Raw genomic sequence first — 14706 nt, forward strand, 5'->3', positions numbered from 1 at the left:
AAATGCTTGTGTTAACTCTGCCTCCCCCCCCATTTGCTCCAGTGACCTTAGCACTGTGATACAACCTAAGCAAAGAGGCACATTGAGCCAAATCAACAGTTCCGAAACTGTGGTTTGCAGTATGTTTTTAGGTGATCTGAAAGACCCCATTAGAAATGGAGAGAAATACTGATGTACATTTCTGCAGGATGTGGTAATGATGAATGCTGTTTAGAAAACTCACCTCTTTTTGCACTCCTTGCATGTGTACTGAACATATAGGTGTTGTTTGATGTTGGTCATGCATAAACCTCACGGTACCTTTCTGTACCCTTTCATCCTGTGTTTAGCAGCACTGGAGTGTAGAAAGAGTTATATTCAAAACACCTTTCAAGCAGCCCTTGATGTAAGAAAAATAAGCAAATCGGAATAGCTGCCAGCAATTTACAAAGTTTTAAGCTGAGCTAACTGAAGGTGATACGTTGGTGATGGGAGAGGGATGAAGTAGGCTGCTATCCTAGTTCCCTTATGGATTGTTTGTTTAGGAGATTTCTATACCACCTTTCCCCAGGCAACAAGTACTTAGGGCGATTTACAAAAAAAATTAAAGCTAAAATATTAAAATTTTAGTTTATAAAAATAAAAACTACTTAAAAAACAATGTTTAAAACCACAATGCATTAAAAGCAGCAGTTTAAAATACCAAAACATCAAGCAAAGAGATTAAAAAAGTCCAGCAGGACCCCCAAGATCCTCGGTTATTAAGACCCACCACTATAAGCAGTTTGAAATAAAACAGGTTTCAAACTTAATTGGAAAGTTTTCAGGAAGGGGGCTGATTATAATTCACCTGGGAGGGAATTTCATATTTGGGGAGCCACCATTGAGAAGGCTTTTCCTCTCACAACTGCTCCCCTTACTTCAGTTAAGGAGGGCGCACAAAGAAGGGACCTCTCTGAAGATCTTAGGGGGTGGGCTATATGGGAAAAGGTTTAATATGGAAACTTTGGAGTAATAGTGGGGGGAGGGGTAACGGATGCAAAGAAATTTGGACCTCCATAGATAGGCTTGCTTTACCCTTTGACGTTCTTGATAATGAACACAGCTACAGTTACTACCTACTTACCTGTTGCAGTTCTGCTCTTTGGACTCAGGTGAAACTACTAAGGTAAAGGCTGTAGCTGCCTAGAGGAATATGCAAATAAAGAATGGTCCAGATTAATCCCTTCAGATTTTCCCCTGAAGAAAATGACCATTTGGGGGACACTTAGCTGATATGCTGCTTACCGTATTTGTGATTGCTTAATTCATTCACAACCCAATTCTAACTAACTTTCCAGTGCTGATACAGCTGTGCCAGTGGGGTACTTGTAGCATCCCGCAGTGAGGGGTGGGTGCCATGGAGGTCTCCTCATGGTAAGGTGCTAATACCTTACCTTACCTCATGGTAAGGGAATGTACTGCAGCTCCATTGGCACTGGGAAGTTGGTTAGAGTTGGGCTGTCACTATGGACAAATGTAACATGGAGACCTAGGAACTGCATAATGGCCAACATCAATTTTATAGTTCTTGGAATTATAGGGATTTCTTCTCCTCTTCGCATCTCAGGCTGCCAAGTTCACCCATTATGTTTTGTCAATGCAATGCATATCAAGGGTACTGCTGAAAACTGTGGGCCCAGTCCTAGCCAACTTTCCAGCACTTATGCAGCTGTGCCAATGGGGCATGCACTGCATCTTGTAGTGCTGAGGCAGCATGGAGGCTTCCTCAAGGTAAGAGAACGTTTGTTGTTCTGCATAGCAGCTGCACCGGTACAGGAAATTTGGATAGGATTGGGTCCTGTGTGAACTAACTTTGCATTGCTGTACTTCTGGAGGAAATGTGTGACAAGCTGAACTACTAATGTTGTGCTATAACCTGGAAATACACAATAGCTTGTACCTTTAAATCTGTTAGTCTTTTATGCTTAATGGCTGTTAGATCAGAACTTTGCCTTTATCAGTCTGCTTAGGTGTACAGACCACAAATAGAAGTTTCTGAATGACCAAAGCTGCTGCATAAATGAAATGAGCAAATACACAAATTTCTTTCATTCAGAACAAATGTAGAAAGGAATTGTATCTGATGCTATATCAGTAGTATCCTTTTGTTTCTCCCACCAATGCATTTTGAACTTTTCAAGACTGCTGAGGAGAATGTGTTTTACTTTTTTGTATTTGGCAGACTATAAGCTTGGGCACATACTCGAGTTCCCTTTACTGACTTGGTGTAGGACCATGGACTGTGAATCCTGTTTGGTGCTGCCTCCATTTATTAACTTTCCCATGATACTGGCATGTCTTTTTCCCTTTCTTGTGAATCACTGAATATTCTTGTTACAGTCTGGTGTTTGGAGGACACTTGGATATCCACACTGGTGGAATAGATCTTGCGTTTCCCCATCATGAAAATGAAATTGCTCAGTGTGAGGTTTACCATAAATGTGACCAATGGGGAAATTATTTTCTACATTCTGGTAAGTTAAAGCTTAAATAAACCCTCATATAATTACCTTTTGATGTTTTACTTCTCAGTAGTATTCATTGTCTGGATTATTAAAATCTTTCATATATCTACCAAGCAGGCTGACCACATACAGTGGATGATGGAGTGCCTGTACCTTTAACCATTGAATAGAAGAGGGGATTTTGGCAGGTGCAGCTTAACATGGAAGGGTTTAAAAAGCTGCAGTTGCTAGAATCCCCTCTTCTATACAGTGTTAAAAGCATAGGCACTGTGTCCTCCATTGTATCTGGTCACCCTGCTACCAAGAAATAAATCGTGTTTTAAAGCAATTAAAAATGAATTAAAATAACTTGAGAAATCTGTAATACACGTCAGCCCTTCTTCTGTTACCTCTCAAGTTGTGATTTACTTATTGAGATGATCAAAATGTTTTCGCGTTGCACTGCTCCGCAATACAGGGGCATATGTTTATATTGTGCTCACCATGTGAATCGGTCCAGTCTGTGGAACATCTCCAAGCCAGGGACAGGTGATTTTTTTTTTTTGAGTGTCATTTAATTGGGCTTGATTGAACACTATGTCCACTACAAGCATAGTTTCTCACTGCTCACAGCTGTGCCATAGAGAAGTATTTTTCTTTTTCTGTAGAATTCCCAAGAGATAGATAATGTTTTACAGGAGGGAATTAGGAATATGGTATTTAAATGAGAAGATGTTCCCCTACCTGAGTTCATGTGAACATTATCAGAGCAGGGCAAATGTGCCATGTCAAAGTTCCCTCAGCAGCAGAGAGGAGAATGCTGGGGAACACTTTCATTCTGAGGCATTCTGATTCTCCCTGTAGTGGAAAAAGTGGGGAACATAGTACTTTGCATAAAATGTGTGTATGAACTACTAGTGTATGTATGAACTACTAGTGTATGAACTACTAGTGAAAGGCTTGTCTCTTGAACAAATGTGCCTGAGTCTCTTGGCTTTTGTTCATGTGAATATGGTTGTGTGTGTGTGTGTGTGTGTGTGTGTGTGTGTGTGTGTGTGTGTGTGTACTCATGCATATATTTTTAAATCAATGTGAGAACAGTATTAAGTATCCTGATCGTATCATTTCTAGTTCCTTTTGTCTTAATGAGTTGAAGTAAATAAATGCTGACTTCATTGTGATAAATCAGTAACCTGAAATCATTTGGCAAGATGCAAATGATTTTTACTAAGTTTCTTAGAGTTCCATTCCAGATGAATGGTTTTTACTCTTTATGTAATAAATGTTTTACTACTTGAATGTGGTTCATTCATTTATCTTTTCCTATCAGTTATGCTGCTCCGGAAGCCAATATATTACATTCCTTAATGGAATTCTTTTTTTTTTACCTCATAATTTAATGTGAATTATTCATTGCCAATTATTTAGTTTCAAATGTTGTTAGTGTTCTATAACAAAAAGTAGAATGTTAGCAACTCATTAATAAGATTATATTAGGGCTTAATCCTATCCAACTTTCCTGCACTGATGCAGCCATGCCAATGGGGCATGTGCTGCATCTTGCAGTGGGGGGGGGGGCAGTCATAGTGGCCTTCTCAAGGTAAGGGAACATTTGCGACTGCATAAGCGCTGGAAAGTTGGATAGGATTGGGTCCTTAGTTGGCTCTCTCTCCACCTCCCTGAGCTAGTCCTTTGTTCAGCAGCCTCTGGCTGGCGCTAGAATGTCGCGGGTGTGCTTTACAGTACATGTGTGACACTCTGCACCCTCAGAGGGCCAGTGCTGTGTGTTCAGGATCGGACCATAAATTGGAAGCCAAAGCTATCTAAAAAGGAATCTACTGAGGCTTGATTTATCACTATACGCTAAGGCAATTTAAATCTTTTAAAAGGCAAATGATTAAACCAGTTTACAGAATATTTGTTTTACCAACCCTATTGTTACAATGTTACAGCTCTGTACTTCTTTAGAGCATTTTCTCTTCCGATAAAACAAGCTGACGAGTGATTAGAAATGACCATTGAAATATTGTGTTCTAAAAAGTAATTCATTTCTGTCCTATCTATATCTAACCTTCATGAGTTAAAAATGTCACCTTGTTTGGAGGCACTGTTTTGCAGCAGTTCCACTCCTTCTTGACTGAAAGGTCTCAGAAGTGCAACTCTCATTCAGCACTCTGGTCTATGACATGTGGAGTGCCATAGAGTTCTGTCTTGTCCCCTTTGCTGCATAACAATTAGATCAGGGGTGTCAAACATAATGCCCAGGGGCCGGATGTGGCCCATGGAAGCTCTTTATCTGGCCCTCAGGCTCTCAGTTGCTGAGCAGTGCTGAGGTGTCACTGCTGAAAGGGCAGCCTACATGATAATTGGGCTCTCCCATATCTTGAAAATATTTACAAATTTTCTCTTCTGTCATTTGTAGATACTGAGTTTTTAAGTGAGGAAAAATTGCTTATTTCTAGTTATAACCTGTTTAATGACATTGCTTCCTGCCTAATGACATCACTTCCAGCCCTCAGCAAGCATCATGAATACTATTTAGCCTACTATATGAAATGTGTTTGACACCCCTGAATTAGATGAAACTGCTGGGAGTGGTCATCCAGGAATTTGGAGTTGGCTGTCATCGGTATGCTGAATGGCACTCAACTCTACCTTTTCTATCAAATTCTAAGCAGGCTGATAAGGTCCTGGAGCACTGTGTGGAAGTGTCTGGGAACTGAATGTGGGTTAATATACTGGAATTAAACCTGGGCAAAACAGAGGCCCTCCTGGTGTGGCAATGCATGTGTTAGACTATCTACCTGTTCTGAATGGGGTTGTATGCACTCTGAAGGAACATGTGCACATGTGCATAGCTACGTTTGGATCACCAGGTGGCAAATATGGGGGGGGGGGGGCTTTTGTCCAGAGTCAGTCGGACGAGGACCATAGTGGTCTGTGCTTTGGTGACATCTATGCCTTGGTGCAATAGACATGTTAGACATGCTTTGGTGATGTCCATGCCTTGGTGCAATAGACATGTTAGACCAGGGGTGCCCAAACCCTGGCCCTGGGGCCACTTGTGGCCCTCTAGGACTCCCAATGTGGCCCTCAGGTAGACCCCAGCCTCCAATGATTCTCTGGCCCTCTGGAAACTTGCTAGAGCCTGCACTGGCCCGATGCAACTGCTCTCAGCGTGAGGGTGACTGTTTGACCTCTCTTGTTAGCTGTGGGATGAGGGCTCCCTCCACCGCTTTCTGTTTCATGTCTGTGATGCAGTAGTGGCAGCAAAGAAAAGGCCAGCCTTGCTTTGTGCAAGGCCTTTTATAGGCCTTGAGCTATTGCAAGACCTTCATTCGTTCATATAAGTTCCATCTCTAGTATATTCATTTATGTAAACTTTTGTAAATTTATTCACATTTTAAATGTAAATTAATTCTTTTTACCCCCACCCCCAACACAGTGTCAGAGAGATGATATGACCCTCCTGCCAAAAACTTTGGACACCCCTGTGTTAGACTATTGCAATGTGCTCTTCTTGGGGCTGTCCTTGAACGTGGTTCAGAAACTGCAATGTGGTTGCTGTAGCTCAGTGTTTTGACTCGGATGGGCTCTTCTGCTCTGGCAACTGCACAGGCTGCCAATTCATTTCTGGGCCCCGTTTAAGGTGCTGGTGTTAATCTTTAAAGCTCTTTACAGACTGGAACCAGGGCACTGTGGAGACTTTCTGCTTCCATATATTCCATACTGCCGCCTAAGTTCATCTGAGGGGGCCCGGCTTCATGTGCATCCTTTAACAGATGTTAGAGAAGTGATAGCAAGAAATAGGGCGTTATCTGTTGTGGTACCACAGTCATGCAACCTGCTGCCCTTATGGGTTAAGGACAGTCCGCTTAGAAGAGGCGTTCTGGTGGGGACTGAAAACGTTTTTATTTTAGCTGGCATTCTGAGGATGGAGAGGGTGTTGGGGGGCATGAGCTGTTTTTATTTTTGCTGCCCATCGTTTTATTGTTAATTTGAATACTGCTCTGATCTTTTAATCTGCGTGCTTGTTCTTAGTAGTCTAAAAATTATTGCTATTTAAAATCTGCAGTGAAGCTGCACTTTGTATTTCTGGAATTTGTTTGATGCTTATTTATTTTCATTGTGTTTTATTACTATTGATGTGTTTTATTGTTAGCCTCCTTGAGCTTTGGAACGGAAGGATATAAATTTTTAAAACAAACTTGCTTTTGTCATTCTAGGGCACCTGCATGTCAAAGGGAGTGAGAAAATGTCAAAATCCTTAAAAAACTACATTACAATAAAGGTATTGTTGTCATTATTTAAAATGTTATTGTTATCGGACTTTTGTGTTCAATAAAACAGCTCAAAGTACTTTACATAAAATACAGAACAACACAATACAGCAAAATAAAATTAAAAGCAACTAATAGTGTGTGTGGGGGGGCAAATAAGCATTGTATGTGCACCTTTTATGGCACTGTGGGGAAATTACTTACATTCTTATCCCAGATCTAACCCTTGCCAAGGATCAAAATAGTGGACTGCATTTCCACCACAAGGACAAACCAGACTTCCCTCTAAGGGTATTTATTTATATGGGTATTTGTATACGGCCTTTCTTTGGTCGGCAGATTTCTCCTCAGACTTTAATCCAAGGCGGTTTACATAGGCAGGCTGTTCTAAACCCACCTAGGGATTTTTACAATTGAATAGTTCTAGTCTTTCATAGAACTCCTCCTTCCAGCTGAATTCCTTCCCAGTCTGGCCTCTCTCTGGCCTTCGCCTCCCACGCTCCACTTGAGGGCAACTCCTCTCTGCCACCAAGGGTCAGCTCATCAGTATATCAGCATGTCGTCAGTTCTCGGGTACTTCCAGTTGTTTCGAACTGGCAGCCTCAGATCTTCAGGCATACAAGGCGGCAGCTCTACCAGCTGAGCCAGACCTCCTGCCCTCTTAATTACTTGGATGATCCTGCAGAACTAGACTGTCAAGTGGTCCAGGAGAATTGGGAGAAAAGCTCTGGCTATATTCAACTGACCACAGGGAGGCAAAGAATTAAATCCTAAAATAAAATACAAATGGAGGGGAATGGAATAACATGAAGAGAAAGGCAAAGAACAAGCAGTCTTACCTATATAGATTGGGCAGTGGAAGAACCCAGGTGTGGATCTTAGCAAATGTAATACAGGCAATTACAGGCAAACTTTAAAAGCAAATGAAGTCCTTGATGTATCAGACTTTCACTGAGTTGAAGTGTATGCAGTCAGATGTCAGTTTTCTGGACTCAATTTCAGTTCTTCAAACCCAGGGGAGATTGGTGGGAAGAGAAACAGATGGGGAAAAAGAAAAAAAGCAAGGGGAGCTCAGTCATCACAATTTGTATAATGCATATTATTGTTATATTTGGAAGCCCCCTTAGTAAAATCCCCCCCGGATATTTTTGCTGTAAATTGCACTAAGCAGATTGGATCTATGCAAGAGCAAAGCTAGGGAAAAGGACCTCCAAGTCAGAGGCTGGCATGAAAAAAGTTGTGATCTGGCACTGCTCATAGTGGAGATAAAGCACTGCAGAGTGCTGCCATTCACCAAACTCTACACTTGCTTTAGCTGTGTTGGCTGAGTGTTCAGAAGCAGAGGATTGAACAAGGGTGAAGAGTACGAGCCAGAACAGTTAGAGTCAATAAATAGAGCCAGCTGCTTTCGTTTCTTTCTGTAGTGGTAGCCCATTCTCCCTCCAAAGACCTTGTGACCATGTACATGGGATAATCCCACTGCTCTTTGCTTCCCCCCCCGAAGGCTTTTGCATATTAGACTTAAAAAATTTTCTGTTAGATTTGTGTCCCACTCTTGTTCCAGGGAGTACAAGATTCCCCCCCCCCCCATTTTGTCTTTCAGCAACCCTGTAAGGCAGATTAGTCTGAGACCGACTTTAAAAAAATATTTGCTTGGGTCTGGAATAGAACAGCATTCTTGTAAGGCAGTGTTTTTCATACATTTAGCACCGGGACCCACTTTTTAGAATGAGAATCTGTCAGGACTCACTGGAAGTGATGTCATGACCAGAAGTGACATCATCAAGCAGGACAATTTTTAATGAACCTAGGCTGCAATCCTACCCACACTTACCCAGGAGTAAGTCCCATTTACTATCATTGTTAAAAGATTATATGTAGTAGTTTGTTAAAAGTACACATACACTGATGGTCCATCCTCATTGGCAATCTTTCCAATGTGACCCACACTCGCTCCATGCTAAAAGTACAGGTTTGTAATATTTTCCCAAATGCAGTCACATCAAATCTAATATATTAAAAATAAAATATTGAGATGAATGGGGACCCACCTGAAATTGGCTCGCAACCCACCTAGTGGGTCCCAACACATAGTTTGAGAAACACTGTGGAAAGGGTTTAATTTTGAGTTTCTGTATGTTCTTTGCAAATCAGTTTCATATTGTAAGTGGGGGTGTGCTTTTCAGATGTATAGCCTGTGCAGTAACTACTAGATAATTTTTCTTTAACCATTTTAATCCTCTCCTAAAAGTAGATGTCAGTCCATTGACTCGAACTTCCTCTTATTTCGCCATGAGAAAACTCAGTGTGAAAATTCTCTTCTGAAATCCGGCAATGCCGACTGCCTTCCTTTTGTCTGTTCTGATTTGGAATTGAGCAGATTCCAGATAACCAGTGAGGCATGCTTTTTCCCTTTCCACAATCATGCTAGGTACCCCTAGTCAGACTTTGCTTGTTCTTTGCTTCTTCATCCCTGATCCTCTCATTCTTCACCCAAATGTTATTTCAATAGTTATAGGTAGTTTCCCACAAATTATAATCTCTTCCCTTTCTCCCCCACCCCTCATGTCTGCCTTCAAAATAATGTACTATTTATTATATTGGAGAGAGTATCTGAGAAACTACAAATTCTTACATCTGTGAAACTCAACTCAAACTCTTCATCAAAACGGGGAAATAATACTAAGCAACACAGTGAAAGCGGCGAGATTTGAGATGCCTTGTGAATTGTTAAATTTGCCAAATTCTTCACACTGAGTTATGCCTACAGATGTGGGGTGGACAATTAGTCTTGCCTGTAGGTGTATAATAGCGCAACGGAAGGCACTCTGGGGTGTGTGGAGGAACTGGAAGCTCTGCTGGGTCCCAGAAGTCCTTCCTGTTGATAACAGGGAGCTCTGCCCCTTCTTGCAATTGCAGACTTGAATGCAGAAATGAACTTCATTCTGCAATCATCTGCGTAGTTTGCCTCTGCAGCTATGAAGAATTGGAAATATGCTGTCATTTAACATGAACGCTGGAATGTAAAGAGAGTGGTTTCTGGGATATAGGGTATTTCCATGGTTTCCTGTGGTTTGTAGTGTTTATCGTGATAATGCACGTTTTAAGGTCTTAGGACAAGAGCACTAGCTTATTTTTTCCTCTTTTTTCATAATTAGTATAATGCTTAGTATTTTAATCATTTTTTTGAGTATGCAAAGCACTTTGCTTGTATTATCTTAATGTTACCCTGTAAGATAAGTGGTATTAATTTCAAATTTTGACTGGAGAGGGGGAACTGAGGCTGAGAGAAATAGGCTTCCCTAAGATCACCTGGTGAGTGGTGACTTTATGGCAGACAGGGTGTGACTGGGAAAGTCCAGGCTCACAGCTCAATCTTCACCTTGCTGCCTGATGGTGGCGAGGCTCCTGTGATAGCACTGACTGCGTAAGGCAGCCAGCACCTGTTGTAAAAGGCACTCTGACAGTGCGAGTCAGGTGCGATGTGGGGAAGACCTGTACCATCGTGCTCCTGCCAGTGAGGGAATCCCTGCTTGCCAGATGAGGTTGGATGACAGGGAGACGGGAGGGGGAGGTGGGAGGGCGGAATGGAGGCAGGGAGGGGTGGAACCAGATGGGGAGGGAGGCGTAGCTGGGGTGGGGAGACCATGGGAGGGGAAGGGTTCATTGCAGGTAGCCCACAGTGGATCTTATCCCTTCCGGTAACACTGCCTTGTTTCTCTCCTCAGACTTGTGCTGGTAAGGAGATTTTACAATCCCCTTTCCCTTCTGAAGCTTCCTGGCCTACCCACCCCCACAGCATTCACCAGTTTGGTGTCATTGTGATGGGGGGGTGAAGTAAAATAATAAGTTTTGGCTCTTGGTCTCTTAGCTCCTACATCACACTTTCTTCTCTTTAGAATTTCCTGAAGAAATCTTCACCTGATCAGTTTAGAATGTTTTGTTTGCGGAGCAAGTACAGATCAGGTAAGGACATCTCCTGTGGCTGAAGATGGGACTGAACAGTTCCTATTTAAATAAGTGCTCTACGTGATCCTTTGTATAGCTAGATGGCTGATTGAGTTTTGGTTTTTCTTGAAAATGTTTTGAGAGAATGACTGACTTAAGAGATGATGGGTGTTTTTCTTTTTAAGCCCTGTTTGCTGGTTGTGGGGTGAGAAGCAGGGCTGCTAAATCCCCTTGCTGAACACAGACTGCTCCAGTTGATGTGGTAATAATGTTGAGCACCCTGATCTCTGTGCCTGGTGCTTCCTTTAAAGTGGCTTACTCGTTTAGTTTATCAAATGCAGAATAAGAGCAAGACTTCTTAGCTGCAGTGGATGACTGGGAATCTGCTGTTCGTTCCTGGAAAGAGGGGGCGAATGGACTCAATCGAGATTTGTCCCTGTTCATTTCAGTCCCCCCCTCCCCCAGCAATTGCACAGTGGCCAAGGGTGCTTGGTAGTTGTGACTAGACATGCCCCCCCCATTTCCCCATGTTGGGAAACAAATTTATCTCCAGTGCACCATTTGTATCATCTTTCACTGCTTCCTTGCCAGTTCCAGGAGAAACTTGAGTTTCTGAAAAAGCAGCCCCCTACGATGCATGACAAACTGTGTTTGAAGTTGGGGATATTTTGAAAGGCAGTTTATTTTGAAACATTTATATCTTGCCCTTCTCTTCGAAAACAAAGAGCCAAGGTGACTCACAGTCAGTGTTTAAAGTAGGAAAACCAACCAACCAATAAATACAGTCAAAATAGACATGTCTAGCATTGTGCCAGGTTTGAATGCTTGGTTGTAAATTGGGTGTTAAATGGGAAAGACAGGACAGGAATTCTGCTGGTGTAGCATCCACTTTGTTGCTGTGCAGACTCCCTTCTTGAGCTATCTCGGCGTGATCTCAGTGATGGTGTTGGAATGCCCTTGACTAATTGTGCTGAGGGATTTCAACATCCGTGCCAAGACCCCTCGTATAGGTAGTGCTCAGGACTTCATGACCGCTATATGGCGACCATGGGATATGGCGACCAGTGGATCATGGCCCCCACACACATGGCTGGGCGTACTTTGGAACTGGTTTTCACTGTGGGTCATGTGGGTCAGGGAGGTAGTGACCTAGTGGTGGAGGGGTCAACATCATGCCTCTTACCTTGGAAAGATCACTTCCTGGTAGGGTGTAGGCCAGGGGTCTCTAAACTTTTCAGCTGAAGGGCTGCATCAAATATCTGGCACAGTGTCAAGGGCTGAAAAAAAAATTAAATATAAAATTTAAGTAAATACATTAGAGATGGAACTTAGATGAATGAATAGATGGTCTCAAATGTCCTGGATTTCTCCAAACACCAAGAGCCCACTCCATGGCGGGGATGGCAGCGAAGAAGGCTCATTTCTCTGTCACCATCGCAACTGCAGAATGTCGCCCAGCGGAGCTGTTTCATGGAGTGGGTTTGTTGCATCTACCCTCACACGGTGGTTAGGGGGATTGCTCTGTTGCCCATGGTGACCATTTTGCTGATAAAATTGCCTGTATCCATCAAGACTTAAGACTCCACATTAACAATGTCTGTTGCTGTCTCTCAAGCCTCTGTCCATCCTGGTGGTAAAATACCACAGATGCTACATTCATAATACATGAACCCAGCCATTCATTTGCAGCAAGGATGGGTTGAGTTCTGCCTTTTTCTTTGCTTACTAGAATCCCTGTGATATACTGGTATTTGTTGCATTGACCAAGTCAAGAGTGTATGCCTTGGTTCTCTTAATTGTAAAGTACACCAAATCTGTGATTAAGGGTAAAATCCAAAGAGAGCCCTAGGCTGGTGCAAGTCCCCTGTGCTGGCCTCCCAGTGTTGCAAAAATGCCCTAAGGCCCTGAGTTGGGAGGCCCATGCAGGGAACTTGCACCAGAGGCTGAATGTGGCCCCACTGGCAGAGGGTAAGTATGCGCTGGTGGGAGGCTGCTGGTGCAGGGGTCTGGGTAGGGCAGGGGGGAGGCATTTCAGGGGCATTCGAGGGCTGAGGAGGGTGGGCGGACCAGACCCAGGAGGGGGTGGAGTCAGGATCTGGCACTTAGGCCAGAACCGTATCCCTCTTCCTGGGCAGCCCGGTCTAATGCCGGGCTGCTCAGATCTGTGCCACCTCTTTAAGTGGCGCAGAACCAAGTAGCCCCATTTGGACCGCTGCCATGCTACCTAGGGGAAGGGGAGTAAATTCCCCTTGCCCCGAGTTGCACCACAGCCAGCCCCAACTCTGTGCTGGATACAACCCTGTTCCAGCACAGGATAGGATTGGGCTGCCCATCATCTTGAGTATGTGCATTTGCTATACTGGAAACCAGTATTCACCTAGATCAGTGTTCTTTGCCAGAACTTGAACGATGAGCAGACAGTGAACCCACCACAAACTGTCTGGCTCACCACAGTCTTATCATCTGGTTTCTCCTGATTTATACTGCTTGGTTATGGTTAAAGGTGAACACATCTCAAGGCTTGTCTCAGGCTATTCTGTGTCCATTCCACCTTCACTCGCTTCAAGTGCAGATGATCCCAGAGCAGGAGGTTGAGGGCAGGCATATCACAGTTGTGTGTGTTGCCTTCAGCATTGTTTTATATTTTGTATGACTTCAGATGTTTTTCAATTTATATGTACTGGATTTTCTTCTGTTAGCTATAGAATATAGCGATGATACCCTGAATGATGCAAAGAACATCCTGAACACAATCAATTCTTTTATGAGCAGTGCCAATGCCTACATGAAAGGGCAACTGACCTGTGAAGCTATTAGGGAAGATGTACTGTGGCAAAGGTCAGTATGATGCCTGCTTTTAGACTTGTATGTCTGGAATTTACCTGTTCTACATATGCAGAAGAATAAGGTGGTAGAATCCTGAGGTGATAACATTAGGTTGTACCATGTCAGACGTAAAGCCTGCGTGTGTAGTGTGCCATTTGTATCTGTTCCCAGTATATTTATATCCTGCTTTTCTGTAACAAGACATTCTAAAGCAGCTTTCATCAAAATAAACCAAAATGCTAAAAATAGTTTTAAAAAATATAAGAAAAGATGGAAAAACAAATAATTTACATAATTAGGCAGCAGTGTTAAATTTCCTCAGATTTAAAAATGTTTTTAACGTCTGCTTAAAAATGGGAAGAGAGAGAGCTAGTCTGATCTCCTTAGGGCAGTGGTTCTCAAACTTGTGGGTCACAACCCACCAGTTCATTTAAAGGTCCCCCGTCTCTTGAAAGGGCGGGAGGAAGGGGGGAGGCAGGGAAGTGATCCCAAGGATCCCGTTGGTATTGGGGGGGCAAGGGGGTTGCTTGTGACTTACTTTATGAAGGCAGGGCTGCAGCAGGCTACAGGAGGTGTGGGGACCCTTGCGCAGCCCTCCGCAGCGCTCCCTGAGTCTCGGAATGTTTGGAAAAAGTGGGCGCAGAGCACTTCTGTTTTGCTGGAGGTGCTTCGTGCCTATCACAGAACGTTCTGAGCCTTGGGGAGCACTGCGGAGGGCTGTGCAGGGCTCCCCACACCTCCTGTAGCCTGCTGCAGCTCTGCCTTCATAAAGCAAATCACAAGCACCCCCCCTTAGTGATGCAAACTTGGGGATCACGTCGCTGCCCTAGCCCCTCCCCCACAAAGACTGAGGGAGTAAAGCTCCATCAAAGTTTGAGAACCACTGCCCTAGGGAGATAGTTCCAGAATTGTGGCACTGCCCCTTAAAAGCTCCTTCTCCTGGTTGTCATCAGCCTCTCTTCTGACAGTGATGGACCAGACAGTAGGCTCTTTGGCTGATCTTAGGGGGTGGCTGGTTCATATGGGAGCAGGCAATCCTTAAGGTAACCCAGGGCCCAATCCTATCCAACTTTCTAGCACTGATGTAGCCTTGCCAATAGGGCAGGTGCTGCATTCTGCAGTGCGGGGGAAAGGGAGTAGCCATGGAGGCCTCCTCAAGGTAAGGGAATGTTTGTTCCCTTACCCTG

The 14706-nt window shown here is 43.5% G+C and overlaps 1 protein-coding gene across 2 annotated transcripts in view; it reads left to right on the forward strand.

The window, feature by feature from the left end:
- CARS2 (cysteinyl-tRNA synthetase 2, mitochondrial) overlaps nt 1-14706 on the forward strand; it is a 50234-nt gene that overhangs the window by 19616 nt on the left and 15912 nt on the right. For both annotated transcript variants that reach the window (XM_066618968.1, XM_066618967.1), the window contains exons 8-11: nt 2362-2495; nt 6692-6756; nt 10645-10711; nt 13393-13531. In XM_066618968.1, coding sequence (XP_066475065.1) covers nt 2362-2495; nt 6692-6756; nt 10645-10711; nt 13393-13531 — 405 coding nt within the window. The remainder of the gene's footprint in view (nt 1-2361; nt 2496-6691; nt 6757-10644; nt 10712-13392; nt 13532-14706) is intronic.

This window comes from Tiliqua scincoides, chromosome 3 (assembly GCF_035046505.1).
Source record: "Tiliqua scincoides isolate rTilSci1 chromosome 3, rTilSci1.hap2, whole genome shotgun sequence".
In the NCBI taxonomy this organism is placed as follows: Eukaryota; Metazoa; Chordata; class Lepidosauria; order Squamata; family Scincidae; genus Tiliqua; species Tiliqua scincoides.